The sequence below is a fragment of the Nestor notabilis genome, unplaced genomic scaffold, assembly GCF_000696875.1.
Source record: "Nestor notabilis isolate BGI_N333 unplaced genomic scaffold, ASM69687v1 scaffold4813, whole genome shotgun sequence".
Taxonomy (NCBI): Eukaryota; Metazoa; Chordata; class Aves; order Psittaciformes; family Psittacidae; genus Nestor; species Nestor notabilis.
The window spans coordinates 34,486-60,799 of NW_009923149.1; the positions used below are offsets into that span (position 1 = coordinate 34,486).

Consider the following 26,314-nt stretch of genomic DNA (forward strand, 5'->3'; position numbering starts at 1 on the left):
ATTTAGAAGGATGACAAGTAGCAGTGTGTGTTACCTGAGAGACCAGAATTCCTCTTTGCAGAATATTATTCCAGTGTACCTGTTAAATAGGAAAGTGTGTGTTCTTAGCTTTACGAAGAAGTATTTATAAAACAGATGAGTCTGGCTCCTAAGAAGCCATTACAGTCTGGCATGAAGTTACATATTTATAAATATTTCTAGAACACAGGGTCATCAGTGTATTTTGTATAAATACACACTTAGACACATACTAATCCATTAAAAATGTCTTATTAAGGAAGATAATTTTTGTCTAGCTAATGTATGAAAACCATAGTTAAACTATTTCAGTTATCTTTCAGGACCTGAAAAGTGAAATATGCACGTCTTCAGAACTGCATAGAAAAGGTGTGATGAGGTACAAATATTTGTGAAGCAATGCATTTATTTGGAATATGTCCAGATTTCCAGCTCATCTGGACCTCAAGATTAGTTGAATTGCTTAGAGTTACATTTTTGTTTTCAGGCACCTTTCTGTCCTCAGGACTTTCCAAGATACAGGGAAGATAACCCCTAGAACAGTATTCTGATTATTTTTTTTTTCTTTTCCTTTTTATAAAGTTTGCCCAAAGCAGACATCTGAAGAAATGTCTTCCAATCGTGATTCGAGCCTTACTAATGCACCAGTGCAAAGCAAGCTAGTATCTTCCTTCCAGCAGCACACAAAGAAAGCACTTAAGCAGGTAAGCTTGTATTGACTGATAATCAATTGGCTTCCCTCTAGCATGTGTGTCAGTCCTAGATCTCAGCAGAATTTCAAGGCATTTCTGAGGATTTTTAGTACTTTGTTTAGTGGTGTTTGTTTGTTGTTTTTTTTCCACGATGGTGCAGTCCTTCTGACTATTGTGTTTAACAGTTCTTAACTGCTTTTCACATAAGCAGAGTTGGTTACCTTGTCACACCCACACTTTTCCTATATAAGCATTTGTGTTGGAAATCTTATGTGAAGCTTAAAAAAAGATTTTGAAAGAAGTTCTGCAGATAGATAAGAATCTGGGTATACTTGCTGTTCAGTTTTTCTTTATGGTCTCTTAAGTAATTTTTGTTTCATACTGTATATGTCACTACAGTTTATAAAAGTGGGGTAGATTTGGGGTTTTTTTTAATAACTTACAATTTGGATGATTTAGGTTCCAATAAGTAGTAAAGCCTGGCAAAAGTAGCTGATTATTGAAAGTCAGATGTTAATGAAAAGCATAACAATGTGAAAATTATTTTCCAAACAGTGCCAAATTGGTTTACTTTACAGCTGGGCAAATAAAAAAGCTAAAATATTAAAATTAAGAGGCGGTAATGAATTTTTGACTATTTTTTTTTTATTTGAGTGTATAGGAATTCTTTTAGTCTTGTAAAGACTATAAAAATGAAATACAACTTTTCTAAAATTCTAGCATAATGAGATGACGTTGTTTTAATTTTTTCTCATAACTGCTCTCTTAGTTACGGTTAATGGAGGTCTAATATTTCATGGGGTAATTTGTTGCTGGGTGGTTGATTTAGGCTTAAGTTAAACAAAGCCTTTCCACATCTCCTCGAAACACTTCAGTACTTGTGCTTAGTTTTTCATCGGGTTTGAGTTTAAGTTCACTAAAATTAAGAGATCTTTATCATTCACGTAAGGCGATCTTGTACTTAAGGCTTTGAGGACTGGAAAGGATTGTTGGATTGGGCTCTCACATCTGTTTGGTCAGGAAAATTGATCAGTGGGCACATAACAGCTTACTATCTGTGTGGATAATTGTGAAAAAGACACACTTTTTGGAAATTCTTCTGTACAGATCTTTTGCAGTATGGGAACTTTCTTAGGGCTGGGGGGAGCAGGCAAAGGGAAAGGAGGGGAAAAAAAAGAGCAAAGCCATTAATGTTTGACCTTGTGTAACTGTTTAAGCTGTACCATTTGTCACTTAGCAGATGTATAGCATCAAGAATAATTTTTCAAAGGGCAAACCAATCAGAATAGCTTAATTAATATAAAAAGTCGTAACATTGATGGAAAGCTTTGCAAACATCCCCTAAGGCAGCAGGGTTAGAGCAACATCAGAAAGTTAAGTAATCAATAAAAAGAAATCAGTTTTAATTAAGTTAATGGTAATTAGATCCTGTACTTCAGAGTATGAGAGTATTATTACAGCTATCAGTAAAATGTTTTCTCTATGCACAGTGACAAATGGACATTCGTATTGTGGAATAGTAGTGGATTTTTGCTTTGCTTTCTCAAAGTTTCAGGTGTTGGCTACTGCCATATACACGCTGTAGATTTGATTTAATTTGATATTGTAGTAGTGGTGAATAAATCTTAACAGTGATTTTATTAATAGAATTGCTGTTGGAAGTTTATTCTTTCACTTTGAAATCTTTCTACTGCTTTTATGGGTACAGAATACCTAAAATTTGAACAAGGAAGAACCTGTAGTACCTTTGAATACACAAGAAACTTCTAGACAGCTTTATGAAACACTCCTCCAACTCATGCTAGCTTACTAGTACCATGCTAAAGTAATGGAAGATGAGCCATCATCATGCTCTCAGCAAGTGCTTAATCTATATAGACATATATATACTGGATGTATGTTGTAATGGGGTCTAGCTATTGCTTTTTTATTGCTAATTGGTCTTCAGAGGATTGAAAACCTGCAAGACAGTCTTTCAAACAGTTTCTTACTCAATTTCTTTACAAACAGTGGTTTCTTCACATTAACTTGATCTTGTGTGTATTTGTTTTGCAGTCCATTAAAATTAAAGTGAGAGGCAAGTTGGTTAGGTACAGTACTGTTTAAAGATCTGAGCTAGAATTAGAAGATTTTCTTCATTTTTTATCTACTTTTTAACCTCTCTAGTCATATTTGATACTCTTCCAAGTATTATATGCTGGATGTACATATGATTTGATTTGTAATGAATTCTAGAGTCTGTGCCTGGGTTTAGATTGCAAACAGCAATCTCACATTTCCTTGTAATAGCCTGCATTTTAGGATGTTCTCATGAATCAAATTAGTCACAACACTGCATCTCTTGAGCTATACTAGGAGCTTAGAGGAAAGGGCATTTTCTGAGCCCTGGCTCTTGGTCCTGATTTCTCTCAGGTAACAGTGGATCTGGGGTACTTTGCAGGGGCTAAGAAGGTTTGCAGTTGCAGTGGACTCTCCAAAGGTCTGTGGCACATGTCAGACCTTATGTCCTCACCTTTCAAAGGCTTGGCTGCCATTTTGGTCTGAAAACTTTCTGGGTTCGCTGCCTTCCATAGTGTCCTTATTGGGAAAAAGGTTTTGAGTGTTTTACCGCTGTGTATTTCATGCTGCTTTTTTGTTTTTGAGGGAGTTTCAGGTTTGCTCTTGTAGAGTGTATGAGTGTAATGTCCAGCAAAATAGTTCCCATTCATGAGGGTTTAGACAAAAGAGTCTGTGGTGTAGAGCTGCCTTTTATGCTTGACTTTCTGATGGCAGATTTTACAGATTTCTTTTTCCCTTTTGCTTTTGGAAGTGCATGGGTATGTGTACCCAGCTGTTGGTGATCTAGTACATTTGACGTGAAGGTTAATGGCATGCTGTCATATGCTGAGTCTTTATCAGTACCGATCAGTTTCATGCTAATTTACCTCATTTTCACACTCGAGAGTTTTGGCATGCAAACCCATGTAAGGACCTCTTCCTTGGAAAGTACTGAACTACATCTGCATCTGCTAGCAGTGGTACATGGTCACACTACTGTGTGAATTATTCTTTCTCTGGACAAGGCTAACCCAAATATGGACATCAATTCATGGCATAGTATCTACCATGCTCCTCTCTGGTCCAGTTTCTGTTCCTTTGACTTGAGGTGATACTTTTTTTGGAAGTCTTCGCTATGTACAGATTTGTCTTTATCTGTCAAGAGGTTCTTGGAACATTTCTCAGAAGAACGATCATACCTGCAAACTGGCCTCACGTAGGTAACACTGAGCATATGTGAATATCCAGGACACTGAGGTTGTATTAGTGTCTGTTGGACTCTGATAGCCAAATATAAGAGCACCTTGTCCATCAGTGTACCAGTTGTTTCCTGGGGCAGTACCAAGAGAGGATAAAGAGCTTGAAGATGCACTATAACGATGTCTGGGATAATAGTAGACCTCCCAGACGTGGAAGAAAATCCTGCCTCACTTATGGCATTTTGGAATCAGCAACAAGAAGGGTACCCATAAAATTTCTGTTGGGAGAAGAGAGGATACTCCATTCAGAATCAGGATCTGAATACAGACCAGGACATGTCTGAGACTGTGCTGGGCATCCAGATCTCTTTGTAGAGACAGAAACTCCAGAGACAGCAGCCAAGTGGGTTTGGGATGAGAGAAGCTCAGGAAATAAGGGAGTCTACACAAGGTATGTTATTGCCATGGTTTGTTTTGTTTTTTTTTTTAACTTTGGGCTTTGTCTGCATGCTTGGTGGCTGGGTTCATATATGTGCCACTGTTTTATTCATAAAGTGGGTAGATGCAGTTTTCTAAGGAGAAGGATGGCACCCATGCATATGATTTGGTCTTATAGTAGAAGTGGAAACTCCACACCCCTTTTTTTCCAGTGGATGCTGTCAGGCCCCAAGCAATAAGAGAGCTGTGGGGAATGATGGTTTGGCTCATCTGTTGCTTCTAAATTATAGGACATGAGACTATACAGCTCCAAATAACATTTCGGGCTGATTTTCCTAGCACAACTGTAATTATTATTAGAAACCAACCCACAACCTGAAACAACGAGACTAAATTTCAGAGCAGAATGGTGAACAGTGTAAGTTAGCCCCTATTTACCCAAATTCACAGGGCTAGTTTATCAAGATTTCTTTGGGTTTTTTGTTTGTTTTTTTTTTTTTAAGGACACAGTCCAAGTGCCTAGGTTGGCACTGAAGGTAGAATCCTGATCTCCCTTGATGCTGGTGCGGATTTGCTTTCCTGTCTTCAGCTCAGGCACACTGCTTGTCTTGCTTTGAGAGAAGAACAAGAGCAAACTCACCAGTGTTGCTCCCTCCACACTCATTCTGTTAGGACTTCTTTTCTTGACTACAGCCAGATGTGGGTTATCTTGAAGCATTTTGCTGTTCATAGGAGGTAATCCAGTCAGTCTGTCTGTGGTGTCTATCCTTTGACTCATTGAGCAACTACTCACATGTTCTGATACAAGCCTGGTATATTTGCCTGCCCTTCTCACCCTTCCTCGCCCCCTGAGAACCAAAGGTGACAGAGAAGATTGTTATGATTATGTCCTTGTCACTTAGAATTTGAGCACAGGGTGTCTTCCTGAAAGACTCTGAAAATCCACTGTGAACTGAGAGGTATTTTTTTGTACTGAATTCCTTGGTATAGAGAGTTTGCTGCAGTTTCTCAGTGTCTCTGCTAACCATTTTCCTATGTTTCATTTCAGATGCTACAAAGTTACCAAGGCCACAGTTGGAGAATTCTGGCTCCCTAGCTGAAGCATTTGTTCAGATGTCTGGCAACATGAGTGATGATTCTTGACAATTTTTTCCTGTCAACAAATGGAAAACAAGGAAAACATGTTGCGTTTTGACTTCTAGAGAGACATGGGAAGGGACAGTGGAATTTACAAAATGCATTCAGGAAAATGGAAGTTCGAAGATGATAATCTAAACTGATTTTCTAATTGCCAAGACAAGTCTAGGGAAGAGGACAGAGAAACTATGGCAGGGAGACTGCATAATGGGGAAAAGAAGCTGGAAGAGCAAGAGTTCCAGCAGGAGCTCTTCAGGGAGTACATGCATTGCCCGAAGGCAGGCTCCACGGTATGTCCCTCTAAAGGTCCCTATGCATGGGCAGCATGTACCAGCTGCTCAACACGGTGCTTTGGTAAGACACAAGACAATGTTTATGAGACTCTCTTCTGGGTCATCCCTGTGGTCCTCAGCCCTTACCTGTTACGGAAAGAAAGGGATAAGAATCCACACAGTCCCTGTATTCTTTTTGTACTGCTTTTTAATAACTAGCTCCCAGCTGCTGGGGCATTCTGCTTGTTTGGTTTTCCCCTGGGGTTGTTGGCATAGCATGCTTTTTGCAGTGCTCCTGCATGTTTTCTGTTTTAATAAATGTATTTTCCACAATTTCTTACTCAGAAATAATTAAGAATTTTAAAGCAATATTAGAACAGTACTGTGTTGAAGTGTAGTTGCCTCTGTACAGTGTCCCTCACTTAAAATATGTCCTCGCATGAAATTACCTTTGGTTAAATCTACCACTGCTATGTAGAGGAATCTCCTTCCCAAATATAGGCCAAAAGTGCTCTTTGTTCTCTTCTGTAGATGCAGTTGCTTGTCCCAAGTCTCAGACAATCAAGCTGATGATAGCGGCCTAGTTCTAAGCGCTGCACTTCATCTGATAATGTTCTTCTTTATGTAACCTGGGGAACTATTTAAGGTGAATTGGTCATTGCTATTCTATTTATGACAAGTACCATCATGGAGATGAGAGCCGCAGTCAAGCTTTTCCAGTGATGTTACATGATTTTTCCATATAGTGGCAGTGGATGTCTGAGTATCTTCTTCTGGGCCAAATGAAAATAGCAGCTTTTGATTTGAATAGTTTATAACATGAAATTATACCCAGGTGAAAATGAATCATGTCTTGATTTTGAAGTGCATCCTAGAAATGGTTGGCCTTTTCAAGGAAAGACAGGAGTTGGAACAGCTCACAACTCCTCAGAGCTCTAGGAAGCCTCCTACAAAATGCTGACAAGCAGCTATCTACAAATGCTGTTCCAGGAGATGTTGAGTAGGTCTTCAGAAGGCTGTGAGCTCAGGATGTGTGGGCATATGGCAGAACCCAGGCTGAAACAGGATGTCTGGCAGAAAGGCATTACACTGTAACTGCTTACACTGGTGCAGTTTAAATTTTTGCAGAGGTAATATGACAAGATTTTTTAACTGGAGAATGACAGTCCGGTCCTGAAGCCTCCACTGTATGCTTTGTACCCTGTGCAGAGTACGTTTGCAAATTCAACCTAATGGAAAATGTTGATTACTTTTTTAAGGGGGTTGTATTCTTTATTTGTTATCTTTATTTTGTTGCTACCTTTCTTTTTGTTGGCTTTGAAATTGCTTTCTACATACTGTTTCCTTACCTTTATGTGTTTTGTTGTGCCAAGAAACAGATTTCCCCATAAAGCACTTTTCAGATGATAGCTATTACTCATTTAATACAACAAAAAACAATACATAAAATAAAATAAACACAAACAAAAAAAGAAACCAGCAAACACTCTTTGGAAAGAAGTGTCAGTGAGTCGATGCTTATGCCATCGTCATTCCCACTCACATGCGAGGCAGAACAGATGTTGAACACATCACATGGTTTTTTGTCCTTCTCTTGTTTCTGTGGCTGGGAAAGCAATAAAAATGTTTATTTTGCAGTCTATCATGATCTGCAGCAACTGTAGCTGTGGATGCGTTATTGTAATCCTATGGGAGATGGTGCTGGCTTGCAGGTGTGCAGACACTTATGTGAATACACACCTCTCTGTTGCTGCACCACAAATATCCAAGCACTTTAGTTCAATGTTGGCCAACGAACGGATAAATGTACAGTTATTAATGTATACTGTAGTTGTACAGAAAGACCCAGACCACTATGGGGACTTGAAGAACAAATAAGCAGCCAGAAATTATTTTTGTTCCAAATAAATACAGATAATGTGTCACAGGGTAGGATGATGGCATGGAACAAGAATATTTGTGGAGTTATTAGCAGAGTTTCAAAAGAAACCCTAGGTCTCCAAACTTCCAGCCTGGTGTTTTGCCATTACTCTTCATCTCAAAATGAGATGACACCAGTACTGTTATGTTTGGTGTACAAGTCTGGTTGGAAGTAAATTTATTTGCTCTATGCTTTGGAAATGGCACTTCTACTTTGTAGCTGTTTCCATAATACATCTTTGTTATTGTTTTAATTTTATGTTTGCATGCTTTTAATGTATGTTTAGTACAAGAAGTGGTGGCATCCTGAAAATAATAATGTGTTTATTTTTCATGATTTGTGGTGCTTACTGTTTTATTTTAACTGTTCTATGTATTCATGGAAAAGGTTGCCACTGAGAAATTTTAATTTAATAGAGACATGGGAATTAAAGGCTGTCTTAATTTTACTAACAAAATGAGGGTGAGAGAGAGGACAAAGATTGAATTTTATGGTGGTGTTAAGTGAGTCAGTGATAAACTATAAATCTGTTTCATCTTTGCCAATTTGGGAGCCATGACCATGATGTAGAGTTGTCATTTATTTTGTGCAATAGACTTTTCTCAGTGTATCATAGCTTGTGTTTTTCACATGGCAGAATGGAAGAATTCCATAGCTTTACATTTCTGATCCATAATGTGTGAAATTTCAAAGGTTATGTTTCATGATATGAGTTTCAGAATGTAGCGTTGACATTTATGGAACAAACAGAAATCTGGGACGATGTTGCTTAATGCAACCAAGTGTTACATATCTTTGTTGTTAATAACTTAATTTTTAACATTCTCAGCATGTCATACATTTAAGCTCAAATGAAAATGGTTTTCTGCATTAATGATTTATCTGTATGCTGCATGTTTTCATTCTGAGTTGAAAAGATGTGGGAAAGAAAAATAATAAAAACATATCCCGAGCAGCAGTAAAAGCAGAGCATAGAGCTTGACATTTTGGTTTTGGTGCTCTTTTGGAATTGTATTTTTCCCCTCTCTCCACTTACCTTTTAGTTTATGTTGTTTCCTTTGTTTCCTACTTCAGAGATGACTTTATTAGATTTTATGAAAGAGAGTCAACCCTTTTGTCACATTGGTGAAGAAGTCTTTCCTGTGTTAAGATCAACTAAATATGAAATGATTACTCCTAAGAACAGATAATGGCATTCATGAAACCTCCAACACACTGCTCTACTCCAGCAGGGGCATAAACTCCCCAAAAAAGAGGAGGAGACTTGCTCTTGTCACCTCTTTATAAAAACCTGCTTGGAATTAGAAGATTGCTGTTGGTTGTGTGGTGTTTTTCTTTTGCCATCTATCTTCAGAGTTTGTGTGTTTTCAATACTCATCTTTTTATGTTATTTTGAGTTCTTTGGGTGAAAATGGATTGATAGGTTACTTAAAGATTTTGGCAAGAAAAATAATTTCATTAAACAAATTAATTATGCCAAACTCTTTATATGACCATGGCAGTGTTATTCAACAGGTGGTCACAGGTTCATTTTTATGAATGAGAATATTGGGAATTCTCCATACTCATTATGTGCGAGAGATTCACAGATGTCCTTTGCAAACCTGCTTGTGAAAGGCTGGATGTAAGTACTATATTTTGGTGGTGATTTTAAGAGAGCTTTTAATGTTTAAATTGTGTACCATGTGAACTTTAATTTTCTCTCTTTGTTTATTTATGTGCTGCACAGATAGGATGGTAGTAATGTTTTACAGAATATTTCAACAGTGATCAGTTCTAGGAATTTACAACTTGCAGCTTTTTTAACTGAAGCATTTAGCGCAAAGTGATTGAATACATTTGAAATGTAAACATACAGTCTCATTGAATATACGTTATGTAAGCCATTATATGTGCTATATGTGTTTCTCTCTTGCTTTCCATAGTAAAAAAAAGCATCTTGTCCTTTGGTAAAATCATTGGCTCTCTCTTGCAGATCTGTAGGAAGCCCAGCTAGCAGGTTATGTATCTCTAAATATGGATGAGATGCAAAAGGCTGTGTTGGTAAAAGATGCCAATGTAGTTCGTGTTAGTTACTGTTTCTGTATCTGCAATGAGATCTGGAACCATTTTTCTTTGGAATGAGTTACGAAAATTCCTCGTTTTCTTCAGTTACAAATTTGGCTCATCTATTTTGTGTTTATTCCCTTCACCAGACGAGCCAAACCTAGAGATTTATTCAGTTGTAGTGACTAGGAAAACACTAAATTAACTTGGTGCACTAAGAGCTCAATATAGCAAAGCCTTTGGTGTATGTTTCATTTTGAGTAATCCCATTGACTTCCCAGCTAAGTAGAATTAATCTTTGGATACAAGATTCTTGTCTTATCCTACAGTAGTCTTGTTTCCTAAAATTAATATCCCTCAGGCCACGTGTAGAGAAGTTATATGTTCATCCTTAGCAGAGATTGCTCAGGGTGCCCTTGGTTTATACTTAACTCCTCCTGGTGTTTAGCTTTACTGGTATCTAGGTGTCAGTCTGCAATTTCTCCCTCTGCTGGGCTGGTTCTAGTGTTATCTTGCAAAGACTTGTCTATTGAAAATTTCAGACTTTGCAGCTTTACATTCAAAGGAAAATTTAGCACTAAATCATTGTGATTAGCTGGGAATACTATGTCCCAGTAAACAGGATGACTGAGCAAAATCTCAGCTATCTCTTTACTGTGCAAAAAAACTGTTAGATTATTTGCTTGATACTTTTGTATCCTCCTCCTCTGTCTCATATTTTCCTTAGGCAAAAAAGAAGATAGATTTAGAAATGATATTAGGAAGAAATTCTTCACTGTGGGGTGGTGGGGCACAGGCACACTCTGCCCAGAGGAGCTGTGGCTGCCCTATCCCTGAAGTGTTGAGGCCAGGTTAGATGGGGCTTTGAGCAACCTGGTCTAGTAGAAGGTGTTCCCACCCACCTGTGGCAGGAGGGTTGGAACTATATGATCTCTAAGGTCCCTTCCAATCCAAACCATTCTATGATAGAGAGGCACAGGGAAGATCAATCATTTCTTCTCTGGGCACAGTATAATTCATCGGCACTTTGTGTTAAAACTTTGACTTAGATTTTGATTCCCACATGGTTGTGTTTAAGTTTTTTGGTTTGGTTTTTTTTTTCCATTCTACAACCTGTCTTTCAGGTGTCCACATGTGTAGCTTCACTGTCAGCTTGAGTCATCCCACACAAACTGATTTCCAAACTGCTTGGTGATCATCAGTGCCTTCCATTGTGAAACTGGCAGAGATGGGGGTGGGGCTGTCAGTGAAACAATGGATGTTAAGGGAAACGAAACCCTGAAATTCAAATGTGTGTCAAAGGGAAATGGTGTATTTAAGGTTTGTGCTTGATCCTCACATGTTGGGGTGCTTACCTGTAGCTCAGAAGTGGACTGTGCCTAAAAGTAAATAGTTCTGGTAGCAACACTTGCCTGCTCCCAGCTGTGTTCCCTACTGCTTGTGGTTCTGATTGCCAAGAGAGCGCTGGGATGAACTGTGCTGTCTTGCAGTAATGCTCTGTGAGCATGGGGTGGCCTCTGCTTGGAAGTGCCAGATCAGTTGCATAAATGTATGCTTAAGGTCCACAAGTGGCCTTCCTGTAACATGAAAGAAGGTAAGTGGTGCACCTAACAAAGATTGGGTATGGCTGCCCTCACTCTGACACACTGACATGTGTCACCTAAGGTGTACAAATGCTTTCTACCTGTCATTGATGGAGGATACACTGCTGCTTACTTTCTGTCATTCATGGGAGTTGTGTCTAAAGCACTGAAAATCAACTCTGAGGCTTTACAAAGAATCTACCTTTGTCACAGTGGCTGTATAAGTCATTAAAATGGTATTTCCTTATGGATGCTGGCAACAAGGCTGTGGTCCCTGGTAGAGGTGGAAATTGTCTTGAAAGGGCAGGAGAAGGCTAGAGGAGAACATGGGACATCGTTTGGGCTCTTACTCCTTTGTCTAGGGGTATGACACTGAGGATGGAAATTTCTTCTCTTTGCTCATCAGGCAAATGAGGCCATGGGGCACAACAGTGCAAAGTTTGGTTTGTGGTTATATTGGTATGCTGTTGGTGCAGAAGTTGGCTGTCTTTCCAGTTAATTTTTAGTAAACTATTTGTTACTGTCTGAGTGGCGTTACTGTATAAAAAAGGATCACTTTGTCTGACACTTAGATTGTCAGGGCTGTGCACTGAGGGTGGTTTTGGGAATTTTGGGGAATTTTTGAGGAATTTTTGAATTTTCTGTCCATAAGTCTGGCTGTGCTTGCTCAATACCAGTAGAAATTTTCTGTCTTACAAATATATGAATTATAGGCTGTTCTTTGTGGCTTTCTGCTTGCTTCCTTGGTTCAGTGCAGCTTTGACCAGCTTCCTCTCTTTGTTTGATCTCAAGTGTTCTAATTTGCTTTTTATTGCATCGTGCTTATGTCTTTTAAGAAGTGTGCTATAAAAAGGGTTAATCAATGAAATTGCTTTTGTGTGGCTTAGTATATTTTATGTTGTGTAGTGTGTTATTTAGAGCAATAGAGTGACATCGATTTTATTTTCAGGTTTTGTTGGGTTGGTTTTTTTTTAATTTAGCTATGTGAACATTTTGGCAAGATATTACAGATTAATTGAAGTAACAGACTTAAACCTTACAAGGCATCAGTCATTCGTGTTCATAAACCTACAGGGATAATTCATATAAAATATGTCCCTTGTTGCTATAGTATTACTTTAATAAATCCCTCCCTAGATCATAACACAAATCACAGTTATAAAAAGAGTGCACACAGTAATATTTGAGAAAAACAGACAGAAGGATAGGAGAGATCTATATTAAGCCCAGCCCATTCTGATTAACTCCAGAATTGTAATGCTTGCAGATCTATTAATTGGCAGATATTCATATCTGTATGTTTTAAAATCTTTGGAATCAGATAACATTTTCTATATAGGACAGTCTGACAGGTATTTGCTATTTCTAATCTTTAAATATTTGGTATTACATTATCAACCCTGTATTTGATCCATTTATGAAACACAAAGCACTTCCATTTGTGGAGATTTATTCTTGTATCATTTTTCCCCAGATTTGCCAGAACACCATCATGTTCGTGTTCTGAAGGTTAATGCCCAAAGTCAAGCAGACAGAAGCCAAGTGCTGCAAGGTTTCCAAGATTAGGACTGATTCCCTTCACGAAAATAAATGATTCCTGCCATGTTCAGTGATTTTGTGCAGCACTACTCACGGCTGAGTGAGTGCATCAATACTGTAGTCCTTACATGCTGTACATACTGATGACACTCTGTGTTAACTTGATTGACTGAGCAGTATACTGGAGAGGATGCACCTGCAAGAGATGTGCAGACATATATATTTTTATTCTGGTTTTGAAACATTTATTTTACATTTTCTTTACTTGGAAGTCTTAGTTTCACATTCCATGGGTAATCATGTTATACTGCTAAGGTAGAGCAAACAGTTATGTGCTTCTTTGTTGTCAAAATTATTGGAAAATGATCTAAGGTGCATCTTCTTTCTCTTTATAAAAAAAAAATAATCCTGATTTATATTTAAAAGGAAAATGACATAAAGGGGACAAGTGTGAATTCTGGCAAGTCAGTAGCTGTGTACAAAATGTGCTTATTGTAAGAGATTCAGTTTAATGCTATAGAAATGTCTCATGTAATTCACTTATAAGCATTATTTTTTGTTACATTTTTACATTTTGTTATCATTTTTGTAGGCTTTAAGACAACAGCAGAAAAGAAGAAATGGAGTCTCAATGATGGTAAACAAGACTGTTCCTCGTGTTGTTTTGACACCATTAAAGGTGTCTGACGAGCAGTCGGATTCTCCTTCAGGTAAATAGCTAAAGGACCTTTTGCAAGATCAGCTGGAGGCACAGAGCCTTCCTCTGAATCAGCTGTGTAGCACACAGAATTTGGAACTGCTGAAATAATATTTCCACTTGGTGGCTTTGTTTAATGTCTGTATTTCCTTATCAAATCCGGTGTCTGAAGATGAAGATGGAGATTTTGCTTTAATATAGAACGAAAGGCACGCAGTAAAATGACAATTGATAATAGCAGCAGCTTTAAAGGAATGCAAAGTAACATTTTGTTTGGCTCTGGAACTCTAGTGGAGTACCACATGCTGGTATTCAATGCCATGAAAAAGGGAGGGGGGGAAAAAAAGACAAGCTTCTCTGTGAATGTGCATTTGTGTCTCAATTCTGCATTGCAATACTCAGATCCTTTTGTTAGCTTTTCTTCTTATGGTACCATGCTCATCACTGCAGCATAACCTTGACCTTTAGTTCTGGTGGTTAAGTTGCTTCATTTAAAGAGATTTCTATGGCTATGTTTAACACAAATTGACAATTGTATTTCCAGGTATCTCTCTTCTAGAAATGTTTCTTCACAAAGAAATGATCTTTTTTCGCCTTTAGATTGCTTTAGTGCCCCATAAATTGTGGTTAAAATATTTTTAAAGCTATCTCTTGGGCATTATAGGAAAATTTTATTTCTATTAGATCAATGAACATTTTTATTGACTGCAGTGTTCAGTAAACTTTAGTTTTCAGCACTTAATTGATTTATTGAGCTTTTACTTCCATTTCCTCTGATGATGAGGAATCATATTGTAACCAGAAAAAGGTGTATTGCCTTTCAGCAAGTAGATGTCAATTTTTTTTTAAATCCTGTTTTCATAGGGGGTGCTGGGGGGATTGTTGGTACAAGTGCATCAGTATCATGCTTGGCGGGTTTTATTTTTTCCTAAGGATCTGAATCTAAAAATGGTGAAGCAGATGGTTCTGATAAAGAGATGAAACATGGGCAAAAGTCTCCAACTGGAAAACAAACGAGCCAGCACTTAAAGAGGTTAAAAAAATCTGGTTTAGGTGAGTAGGAGTAAAATAATTATCTTACTTGTTATTGTAATACTGATCTTTTTCTAAACACTGTGTTCTTTTTAGTTGTTTTATTTTTCTGGTTTACCTGTCCAGCTGACTCTTTCTCAAGAAAGCATCTTTCTTTCTGGCTACCTGGAAGATCCATGGGCAGTTTTTCTCCCCCCAGAATGCTTTTCCGTAGTTGCTTTTTAAAGTTTGACAGACCTAAGCAACTGCAGGCAGAGAGGTCATTTAGCAATTAGCTTCTCATTGCTGCATTATGATTTTCTGGGGGATGGGGGCAAGTGTAGCAAATACTCTTTCTTCCTGTTAAATGTGCTTCTAGTCTAGCACATATTTATTCCTAAAGTTAATAGCATATTTGCTCACATACTGCTCTATTAGAAGTTTACCTTCTTTTCTTCATTTGTATTATTCCATAACATATAGAGACTTGGCATATAATTTTTGTTTGATTTCTATTTCTTTGTTTCTTCAGTTGGATCCTTAATTATTTTGAAGCTACATCTCTTGAGGTGGTAGATACAGTTTCTGGTTTTATTTTCTTTGTTTTTTAGCAAGATTCATGGATGATGATCTCTAATTAATGAAGAATTTTCTCTGAGGAGATGCTAAGAGTAAATTCTCAGTAGCTCCATGTGATAGGCAGATTTTCCCGCTCTGCATGAAATATAATTGGAAATGTTCCCTAAGGAGAAGAAAATGTAGTGTTCACTAAGACTCTTGTCTTGGCTAAAGTAAAGTAGAATAATTACATAACTGATTCTTTATCTTTACAAAGGACTTCTTGCATTTAGCAGACTGCTGAATCATTTAGAGGAGTATTTTGCAACGTGGCCATATTGGAAAGTTAGCAAACAAGCTTTTTATAGTGGCTGGATCATCCAGCCATCTGTCTTGATGGTGATAAGATTGTTCTTCTTCATTAATGATCAGGCCTAGTCCTATTTTTATATGTAACTATCCTGTAAAATACCTTGAAAGTATTTTACTTCCTAAATGTCATAGCTTGATTGTTAAATATGCTATTGGCAGTTCCTGGTGAACTGTATCCTGCAATCATCATTGGATCACAGCCTTCCATGAAGGTGCACTTCGTTTTCCTATATGATCTCTCTGCAGATTATTCATCAGTCTCAGATGGACAGTTAATCCTTTATGTTCATCCAATGGCATTATTCAAACCCGAAAATACTTCTTCAGTGTTACAACTTTTGCTATGCAAAGATAATGTTCGATTTTAGATTTCCTTTAACTTTTCTCTATATTCAAGGCTGAAATATGTTATTTGATATACACATTCCTCCCCATCCCCTGCTATTTCAACAACTTTTGGCTGATGATATCAAATGCAGAGTGAATTCATTAAATTTTTTTGTGGATTTAAAAAAAAAATCCCCATGCCTTTTGGAACACCATTCTTGGAATGTTGGGAACTGTGTATAAGTTTTAACGGTTTCTTTTCTTGTACCTACTGAAATGTTTCTCTTATGATATGCATTTATTTCTTGGGATACTGGTACAGCAGTTGTTGAACATTTTTTAAGAATAGGTTCAGTGTCCTATATAATGCACAATTCAGTTCCAGACATTGTTTGGTTGTCTGAAACTCTGCTGATGTGCTCAACATTCACCGTATGCTGTGTTTAGTAGACTTTCTGAGCTCCCATTAAATATGATGATTTTTTCCCTTTTTAGTTAACTGTTTCTGCCGACTATGTGATTTCTATCCTTTTCCTGTTTTGATTTTTATACTTCAGTGTAGAACCATAGTGCTTCCAACCTTTTCATAGTTAATTCTCTATGCTGGAGACTAATCTAGTCTTTTCCAAGGCTGTAAGCTTGAGTTTCTCTCTCATCTTCGAGCTTCTATTTCTGATCTGAGCAGTGATTCCCTCAAACTCTGGTAGTAGCTATATAAGGATTCAGAATGTCTTTTTCTGTGGAAAATGATGTAAAAACCATTGTCATACGTTTTGTCATAAACTTCTCACAGAGTTATTAGCTTTGAAGTAGTGGCATACTCTTGTATTCCACAGAGCTACTGCTTTCCATGCACTCCAAAATACTTTGCTAAATCTGATTACAAACTTGAGAGCTGTATTAGAGGCCCTAAATTAGCCATAGCAAGGGTGAGGAGGGACAATTTGTGCTGCTTCTGAGCAGTTTTTGATTTTTTTTAAAGTATGGCTATCCTGGGCATCCACAGTTTGTTACTGGCATACCATCCTAGGAATAATACATGTATTTGTTCTTCCAAAAGTTGATAAAACCTCCATAGTAGCCTGTAAACAGTAGTACTTGAAATAAATTAGAAAATATGTGACCCAGACACACAGAATTAGGTTTGACTTTCTGATACTGTCTTGGGCTTTTCACAGTATTTAAATATCTGCCACTGAAGGATGTTACTGACTTTGTAGTCATATGTCTTGTTTTAGTTTGGATCATCTGTATGTGTATGTTTTTCCATAGGATATGAAGCATTAGCTAGGGAAAATGTTACTTCAGTTTAGAGTCACTTAGAAGATGGGGATGTGCATTCTGCATTGATTAAAGAAAAGCATATACATACAGGCATTAAAATCAGATACATAATACTACTTGTGTTACACTTGGGAACTGTTTTCTTTTCGCATTTATATTTAGTGGGTGGAACAGATGGTGAGGACAGTTTATTGTGATGCATTCATGAAAATGAGCACTTCTTCCGTACAATTGTCCTTTAAACCATGGCATTCATTTGTTTGTAGTGCAGTCTTTGCTGTACTGAAATACAGTATGCTGGAAGTATGTGTTGGAAAAGGTTATCTTGTGCTGAGTGCAATGTAATCCTTGTCTCATTCAGTCAGTATTGTCTGCTGTAGAATAAAAGGAAATTGCAAGAATGTTTGTGGGAGGCTGTGGCTGAAGGGAAGCTTTTAGAATTTACAAATCTGCATTTTCTTTGCTTTGTACATTTTGTGGGTGATGTTACAGCCTTTCAGGGGAGCCCAATATAGGCCTTGCAAGAAAGCTAATGCTTAAATGCATGAATTTTATTGGTGTTACTGTTCAGTAGTTTGTAGCATTTGAGAAGTTCCTAATAATGTTTGCTCAAATTCCCCCATTTGTAAAATATATTTCTTCTTAACGTGTCAGTTGCAATCATTACGGAGAGGTCCTATGTGAATGCAAGATGCCATCATTGCTCCTAGCAGTGGAATAATCTTTTCAATTGCTTTTTTTAGAGATTCTGCTGGAGGTCGTGTATTATTTAGTTATAAAATAATGTCACCTGTTTCGTAGCATCTTTAAAATTTTCGAAAGTACAAAATTTGGAGAAGTTTCCTGAGAAAAGTTAGAAGCTTTCAGTTTGTCCAGCCACCTGGACTCCCCACTTCTTCCATTAACATATTGAGTATCATAATATGTTAAGACTTAGAGGAAAATAGAATCATAGCAGTATGTATGCACCCTGAAGCAGGTAGCAGTAATTGCTCTTTAAGGAGATTTAAAAGGCATCTTTTAAATTTTATCCTAGAAATAATAGCAAAATGAGACCACGTGGGACCTGCAGTGGTCATCTAATTCGTTCATCAGTCATAGGGCAAAATCAGTTATACATCAGTCATTCCTGAGAAGTATTTGTCTAGCATATTCTTGAAGATTTCCACTGATGGAGACTGTATTGCTTCCCTGTGGGTCTAATCCAGTGTCTCTTTGTCTTTGGTGGTTGAAAGCTCTCTTTTCCCAGTATTGTAACAGAAATATTTCTTACTGTGCAGGAGTTACATTGCTATCTACTGTGGACAGTAAGAAGACATAGTTCTTTACCCCTTTGCATAAACTGTTTGTGTATTTCCCCTTCCCTCTGCTGAGTCTTTGTCTTACTCATGCCGAGGTTTCTATTTTTCCTCACAAACCCTGTTTTCTAAACCTCTGATAATTCACGTGCTGACCGTTTTAGATCATAGATTCTTAAGAAAATGCTGATAAATGCATGTTTTCAGACACTCATTTAACATATTAAATATTCTCATCTCTATGATCACTGTCTGTCTCACACAGGTATTTTTTAGCAGACGCTGTGGGACAAGTTACATAGGCCATAGTGCTCTGCAGATGTGGCACATGGCAAAAGAGAAGCTCTCTGTAATGATTGATTCATATCAAACTCATCAAGCAGCCTTTTACTTGGAAGTAGATGCTTATAATTATGTGATAACAAGATGGAAATTTTCTGCTGCTGCTGCTGAGTTGAGTTGGTCTCTTGAGCTGGAAGCAAGAACATGTCAGCTGTGATATTGACTGGAACATGGGTCCTGTTCGAGCTCAAGAGACAAATACAGGGAAGATAGAAGCTGTTAATACACCTAGAAAAGGCTGTGCTACCCTTCTCACAGTACTGTTTCTCTGGAGCTTACTGTATTATAAAATAAATGCTAAAAACTTAGAAAGAAGACTTCTTATTCTCTTCCTTTATTTATGTTTAAAGTTATTTCTGTTTATTTACTCCAGGACATTTGAAATGGACCAAAGCTGAGGATATTGACATAGAAACACCAGGATCTATTCTAGTGAACACTAACCTGAGGGCTTTAATAAATAAACACACCTTTGCTTCTTTACCTCAGCATTTTCAACAATACCTCCTGCTTTTGCTTCCAGAAGTAGACAGGCAGGTAAGTAGCATCATGCAATATTTCTTTCTTTAATGAGATTTTTTTTACAGTGTGTATGCATAGGCTGATTTGATTGACAAGGAATTGTTACTGTAAAGAGTAAGAAGTTTTCCATACTTAGCCAGAATTATTAGATATGAGATGACTAAGGTTTATCTAAGTGTCAACCAGCTTCTGCTTCTATTCTTTCTGAAAAGTGTGCAGGTCCCTGATTTGTCTAAATGGAGGCTGGCCAGTAGATCTTCTGAACTTGCCAACTCCCTTAATTAGCTTTCCTACCTATGTTTTTTGAAGGTAACTTCTCATCCTCAAGACTTTATTTACATTGAGTCTCTTTTCATCTGTGATCTTCCTGGGCATTCTGCCAGCAATGTCCAGGTCAATATTAGTTCTGTTGTTAGTTTCTTCTCCTCCTCACATTTCACACATGCCTACTTACGTATTTGCTTGGCTCCAATGCACTGAATCCATTCATTCACACCTTTTGTAAGGAAGTTCTTGTTCAGACCTTACAGTTGTAGGCTCATAAGGCTTATTAAGCAGTTCTGTTAAGGAGAATGATTTGGGGAGTAACAGTGTGGAAATAAAAGTTCAATTTCACATTGTTTCCTACAATATCTGGTTCTTTCTGCATTTGTTGGCCAGATTGCAGGCTTCTTAGAGCAAGAAAAAAATCTTTCCAGCATGTTTAGCAGTTAAAATACCAGAAAGAGCCCAAACCAATAACATTTACTCACTTGCCTCACTTCCAGATTTAAACAATCTTACCGATTTCAATGGGGAATACTCATGTACTTAGCTCTGACATATTAACTGGCCCAAATAAACTTTACTTTTTTTTTGCAGATGGTCAGTATCCCTCTTCTTCTGTAATAACTTAAATAACTTTAATAGTCACTTAGATGACTGATTAAAACCTTCATCTTAAATCATTATGTCAAATTCCATGGTTTCTTTTCTTAAACAGTTCGTAGTTAGTGTCTACCACAGTAACACAGGGGAAAGCAGTACAATATGACACAATATGACACAAAAAGAGAAAGAAAAAATGTATTGATGTACATTTACTCAGCCTTTTATCAAATTAGACACTGTATGTTGTGGACTAAAATGATGCACTTTAGTAATGGAATATTTGAAAAAGAACATTAAAACCAGAGTCGTAGGTGAAACAATGTAAATTTACTTATTCGTAGGCTCCCATGAGGCAGTCAAATTCAGTATTGACAAATTCTAAGAGAAAGTTTTTCCCTGCTGTAGAACGGAGTTCGACTTAATGGCCAGCAAATGTTTTGGGTTTTCTTTTTACTTCTAGGTAAAATTATGTTTTCTCTCCAACCATCAAAGTGTTCGTGAATTACGTTTCAAGTGCAGGGTCTTATTTAGAAGTTTCACACTTCAAAATTTATTTTTAGAAATGGAAGCTCTGGAACTGGCAAGTCATTTAACTTCTTATCAGGGTTCTTACAGCAGAGTTTTTGGCAAAAAAATCAAGAGAATATTTGTTGAATTTAATCACACCTCACTAGTTAAAAGCAATGCATTTCTTTTTCATTTTTATTTCAGAACGCATTCACATAATGCATAAAATGCAGGTATTATTTCAAAGGCCCAACACTACATATTTGTACATTTACTTCATAAGTAAAGTAGTCACGAAAAAGCATGTGCTGTGAGACATTTACATGTGTCCTTCTGTCTTGTCATCTTCTCACAGCATTCTGTAGATTTGTGTAGCATACAATTTTTTAATGTGTGTTTGGTAGTCAGGAGTCTCCATTCATCTCTGGAAGGTTAATAGAAATGTTTGGCTTCCAAGTGTGATAGTTTGGGGATTGTTTTCTGTTGGGAGTGAAATAATCTTGAATACTCAATTTGTGGAGGTCTTCATAGAGAAAGAACTGCATCCCTTTCTTGATATCTGAGAAGATGTGTTCTGCTATGCCTAAAGGGTGCCATCTCTGATACCGACTGATGAAAGCAATTGAACTGATACTCCTTTCCTTCCTGTGGCAAGTGGAAAATGCCAGTGTAGTGCTCAAGGATCAAGTGCGAGGGAGAGAGAATTCCAACCAAGGAGTCTCTTGTGTTGGTCACTCCAAGCGGACAAGGCAATGATATTCAATCTTCCTCTTTCATTTCTACTAAGTCAAATGGGGCATTAGGCAAGCAAAAATGGTGTAAAACTATTCTTTGAGTTATCTGCCCATCTCTAGGGATTCAGTTTGGTTTATATTGGCCTTTTCTTATTTTACCTGAGAATTCCTACTCCTGCTCTTCTGGCTCCAAAGTGTTTCCTGCCTGTGTACTGCTCTGCAGTTGGCTGCTGCTGTCTTCCCCAGAGAAAGCTGCATGTCTGTGTTGTCATGCGGATATAGTATGTGAAGCACTGTAATAAATGGCACTATAAAAATGTAATAGAGTTATGCTATTTGTGTATATATAGTGATCTGTGAAATAAATTACTAATGAAGTGCAATCTCATTTAGGCTTTATTACTGCTTCACATAGGAAAACCCTATGATGAATGATTCTTTGTCATTTCTGTCATAAACACCATTTTCCTGGGTGGTATAACTCCTCCTCCTTAAATCATACTGAGCTGAAACTTGTCATGCATATGCCAGTTTGAATAAGCATTTTTAGAAACTATTAGTGAAGTGAGTTGAGGTTTTCCTTCTTTGTGTGTGTGTGCAAGTGTTTATTATAAATAAATTATTTCCCTCTCAATGCTGGCTAGTCTAATATGTTTAAAAAAAGTTCAGGGCCAAGTCAGAAGCTTCATGGAATATGTTTCCTGATTTTATTTTTTTTTTTTTTTTTTTTTGCATATGGGGTGGTGTTCAAATTTTATGTTGGTTATCAGGGAGCCATGGGAGCCCCTTATGGAACAGGAGCCATGAGAGTCCCTTACAGAGCAGAAGGCCGTAAGAAAGATGTCCTAGAATGAAACAGGTTGAAAACAACTCTGTTGTTGGTGCTGTCATTTTTCCTACTCCAGCTAGATTTTTGTCAAAATGGAAGTGCAGGATGATTGCCTTTCTTTTTTTTTCCTTAGGAAAAGATAAGTTATATGAACAGTTTTTCACTCTTGAAAGTGATTTCAGCTTTTTTATTAGTTTAAATTTTATTTCACTAGTAATGAGACCAGTGTGTAATTTTCTGTATTCAAAATGCTTATAAAAGAAATCGGAGCAAGTAAGTTGTCAGTTATGGTAGATGTGTCTTCTCAGTGATTTTATTTGCTTTCATTTAAGTTCAGAGCAAAATATGTGGATGTTGTTCAAAGAAACAGCCGTGTCCCAGACTTGCGTCTGTTTAGCAGGCTGCTCCAAAACATTGCATCACTGGATACCAAGAATATTGTGTGTGAAATTTAAACATCCAGATTTTCAGCTCTTTATTAACCTATAGGGAGTTAAAGCTTAAAAACTTTGAAGTTCAGCTGATACAGAAGCCTGTTGGGTGATCCTCCAGAAGACCTAGATGTCTAAGCTGGCAATAAATGAAGCATGTAAGTATAGAAACTGTATAGAAAGGAAAGTCTCTGCACAAAAGATTTCAGTTGTCACAAATCCCAGCAAAGTATTTTTCTTTTCAGCTCTAATTAGAACATTCTACAGGTGAAGAACAATGGAATTTTCATCAAAGAATTTTAATATTAATACATCAAGCTGATAATTACATGTAACAGAAGCCTTCCTGACCACCTCTCAGCAAATACTCATCTTCAAAGCAGGAAGTTTCTCTGTGTACCTACATCGCTATACTGCATCAGTGTCTCTTTAAATATTAATTAAACAACTTTTGTTGTGCAAGGATGAGTGACACATCTATATGACAGGATCCTGAAAAGGAATGGCAGCTGATCTTGACTACACGAGCTTTCCTTGTTGCTGTTACTGGGGAGTCAAATTCCTGCTGTTAACACTGGGGTATGAGCAAAAGGAAGGGAAATATACCCATGTAGTTAGTAAGCTTCCAAGTAAAGAAGTGCTGCCTCATCTGAATAGTAGCAGAATGTTAAGTACTTTTACTCATCCTTGGAGAGCTAAACAAAATATTCTTTCCTGAATGCTCTGAAAAAAAGTGTCTTTACAGGCTTTAGAAATGCTTGACAACTTTCTGGTCTTTGAGGATTTAACTCCCTGTCCTGTGTTTTCTCTTCTGGTAATATTGGGTTCTTCCAAGCCTCTGGTGGTTTGCACCTGCCCTGCCCTGCCCTTTCACATAGGATGCAAAACACCCATGAAGGATCTCAGAGTCTCCTCAGATCTGTGTGTTAGGTTGCAGTGCCATTTTGTCTTTTCGAACCTACCCGTGAAGAGCATTTAAAACAGTAGAAGATATCCTAGTAAAAATTATCAGGTTTTAGCTTTACTTGTTTCATGAAAGAAATTTAGCAATCCTTTATTTTATTCTCTGAACCAATCTACAGTTTATAGATAGTTGAGGTAGTTACTTAAATTCAAAATTCAAAACTTAAAAACTCTTATGGCAATACTTAAGCCATGTAGTATTGCAGAAGTGCCTGTGAATATTTCATGTTTATTGTAAACCAATCTACTACAAGGAAAACCATGACTTACAAATCAAAAGGCTCTAAAATGGGTCAAACCCCACCTTAATCTCTTTCTTGTAATTTCTAAATCAGTGAATTCCAAAATAATAACTATTTCTCAGGTCAGTGCCAGTATTGTTGTTGTGTAACAACATTACAGCATCCTGTCACTTCCAGGTCAGTGTAGGTTTTGTGTTTCTATCTTGGTCTGTTCTATTTACATTGATGCTAGCACTTCCAGGTTGATTATACCACCTTGAAAGGATTCCCTCTCACCTTGCATTGAAAAAGGGCACAGGTTGATGTCAGTTAGTGATTTTCTCAGTTCTGTTTAAAATAGAAGTAATTGTGGGGAGGCTATCTACAGAATTCCGTTTCAGAACCTCTTTGTTTTCATGTGGTATGAATCAGCTTAATTTCTGTTCCTACCATTTCAGCAGTGATAACAAGAGGTAACCATTGTTTTCATTGTGCATGAATTACTCCTACCCCCAAGCACATCAGTTGAAGTTCTGCAGTGAAGAGTGGGAAAGGAACAATACACAAAATTCTTAGGCATGTAAAGACAAGGAGAGAGGTCTGGTGTCTACCATTCTGACACTTAGTATTTGTTTGACTCTTTGTAATCAAAAGAATAATATAAATACTATTTAGTATCTATCTTACTGTATTTTAGTTTTATATTAAAAAAGAGTAAATGAAGCTTTATTTTCACAGTTCCTTCCTTGTAGTAGTGTAAACATCTTGTTTGCTTTCTTAACTTTATCAGCATTTGAGATTATATTTGCCATTGGAATTTTTCAGCATTTTCTTTATAAAACATCAAACTTCAGAAATAAGTCCTGTTTGTATTATTTTCTCCCAGGTTTGTTTTACATTTCTCTCAATGGAATTATTGTGTAGTAGCAGCTAAATGGTAACCTTATCTTACTTAGCTGTCTTTTCTGCTAATACCGCAACCTTTTAGCTGTCCTTTTCAATTCTCTATCACCAATAGCTTTCAAATATTTATTATTATGTTCCTGTAAATGTTTGAGTTTTACACCAAAATAGTTGTCGGGTTATGATAAAAGCACTTAGTTCAGAGGAGAACATTTGCAATAGAAGGTTAAATGTAAAATGTCTTGTACACCTAAGCATATTTAAAAAGCTGTTAAATTGGCACCCCTGTGTGAGTAAAAATTGAAGGTCATTGTATTTCACATTTCTCCGTTTAACTGACATTTTTTCTTTGATTTTATTGGTTAATATGGCACTGTCGTAATGTGCTTTATTTGTACAGCTTTAATAGGGTAGTTTTAATATAGGTATATTACATACTAGATGGATGAAGAAATTCCAAAGCATTTAAGCTGCCTATTCAATAAGATTCTGGAGCTCTGATTCCTGACCTCAGCTATCCAGGGGTGTTCAGAGAGATTCCTACTGGCGGCTGGCCCCTCTGTCCTTGTGCAGGAAGTTAATACCTCTTTTACCAAACGCAGCTGTCTGGATGGTGTATCTGCACATTTCACAGTCATGTATTAACAACAAACATCAGTTTCACTTTACATGACCTGAAGGCTGAAGGATTTTACTTCAAAACCCCTGTTGGCTTTAGCTACAGGAATATTCTTTTGGCTTCCCTAGTGCAGTCCAGTAAGGCTCACCGCAGTTGCATTGCAATTTCGCTGCTCTGATTGATGTGGTAGTGGAATTCTTCTTTTCTTTTTTGCAATAACCCTTAGAGGTCCTCCTCAGTACTTCTACATATGTGAATAGGAAGATTTACATATTTTATTAGATGTCTTTTTTTTTGTATTTTTGAAGGCTTCAGCACTGTATTTCAGAAGTACGAATCAGTGTTTTCCACTATGCTGCATCCATGTTGTGGAAGTTCTTGTTTAATTTCTAAAGCCCTAGCTACAAGCTCTCATCACGCTTAAAGCATGTCTTACCTTTATGAACAAGCTTTGTGGAGTTGTTAGCAGAACTATTGTCGTTGCTTTTGTCTGTAGCAAGGCTCAACTCAGAGCATCTTGTAGGACATTGTGCTGTGCCCACTGAAAGCTGAAAATACAAGAGCCACAGGACTTTCTGTAGCAATCTTTTCCATAAGTCCTTCTGGTGTGTGAGGGGCACGGTGCTCAAGGTTCCTCTGGTACAAACTAGTGAAGATTTGTTCCCCTTTCCTTCCTTCCAAACAATTTGCATCTGACAGAATTATTCGTACTTTAAAAAGAGGAAAGAACTGATAAAACACCCACTTTCCAATGGGAAAGTACTTGCACAAGTGTCTTTTTGAAAGACTGTGCTAGGAACTGTGAGAGGATAACTTATATTTGGACGTAAATGGTAACATATACGGACACAAGGGACTGAGATGCTTCAGCTTATGTGGCTATTAAGGATGCACACTATACTACTGCAGTGTGTAGTTTTTCAACTGTTCCTTCCTTGCAAAAT

General features: G+C 37.3%; 1 protein-coding gene across 1 annotated transcript in view; it reads left to right on the forward strand.

The window, feature by feature from the left end:
* The window catches only part of LOC104403737 (putative Polycomb group protein ASXL3), a gene marked incomplete at its 3' end in the record, with an annotated part of 36,340 nt that extends 17,032 nt beyond the window's left edge, over positions 1–19,308 (forward strand). Inside the window, exons 4-7 of the mRNA XM_010011973.1 lie at positions 601–722; positions 13,475–13,592; positions 14,513–14,632; positions 19,145–19,308. Of these exons, the coding sequence (XP_010010275.1) occupies positions 601–722; positions 13,475–13,592; positions 14,513–14,632; positions 19,145–19,308 (524 nt within the window). The remainder of the gene's footprint in view (positions 1–600; positions 723–13,474; positions 13,593–14,512; positions 14,633–19,144) is intronic.
* Between the last annotated feature and the right edge of the window lie 7,006 nt (positions 19,309–26,314).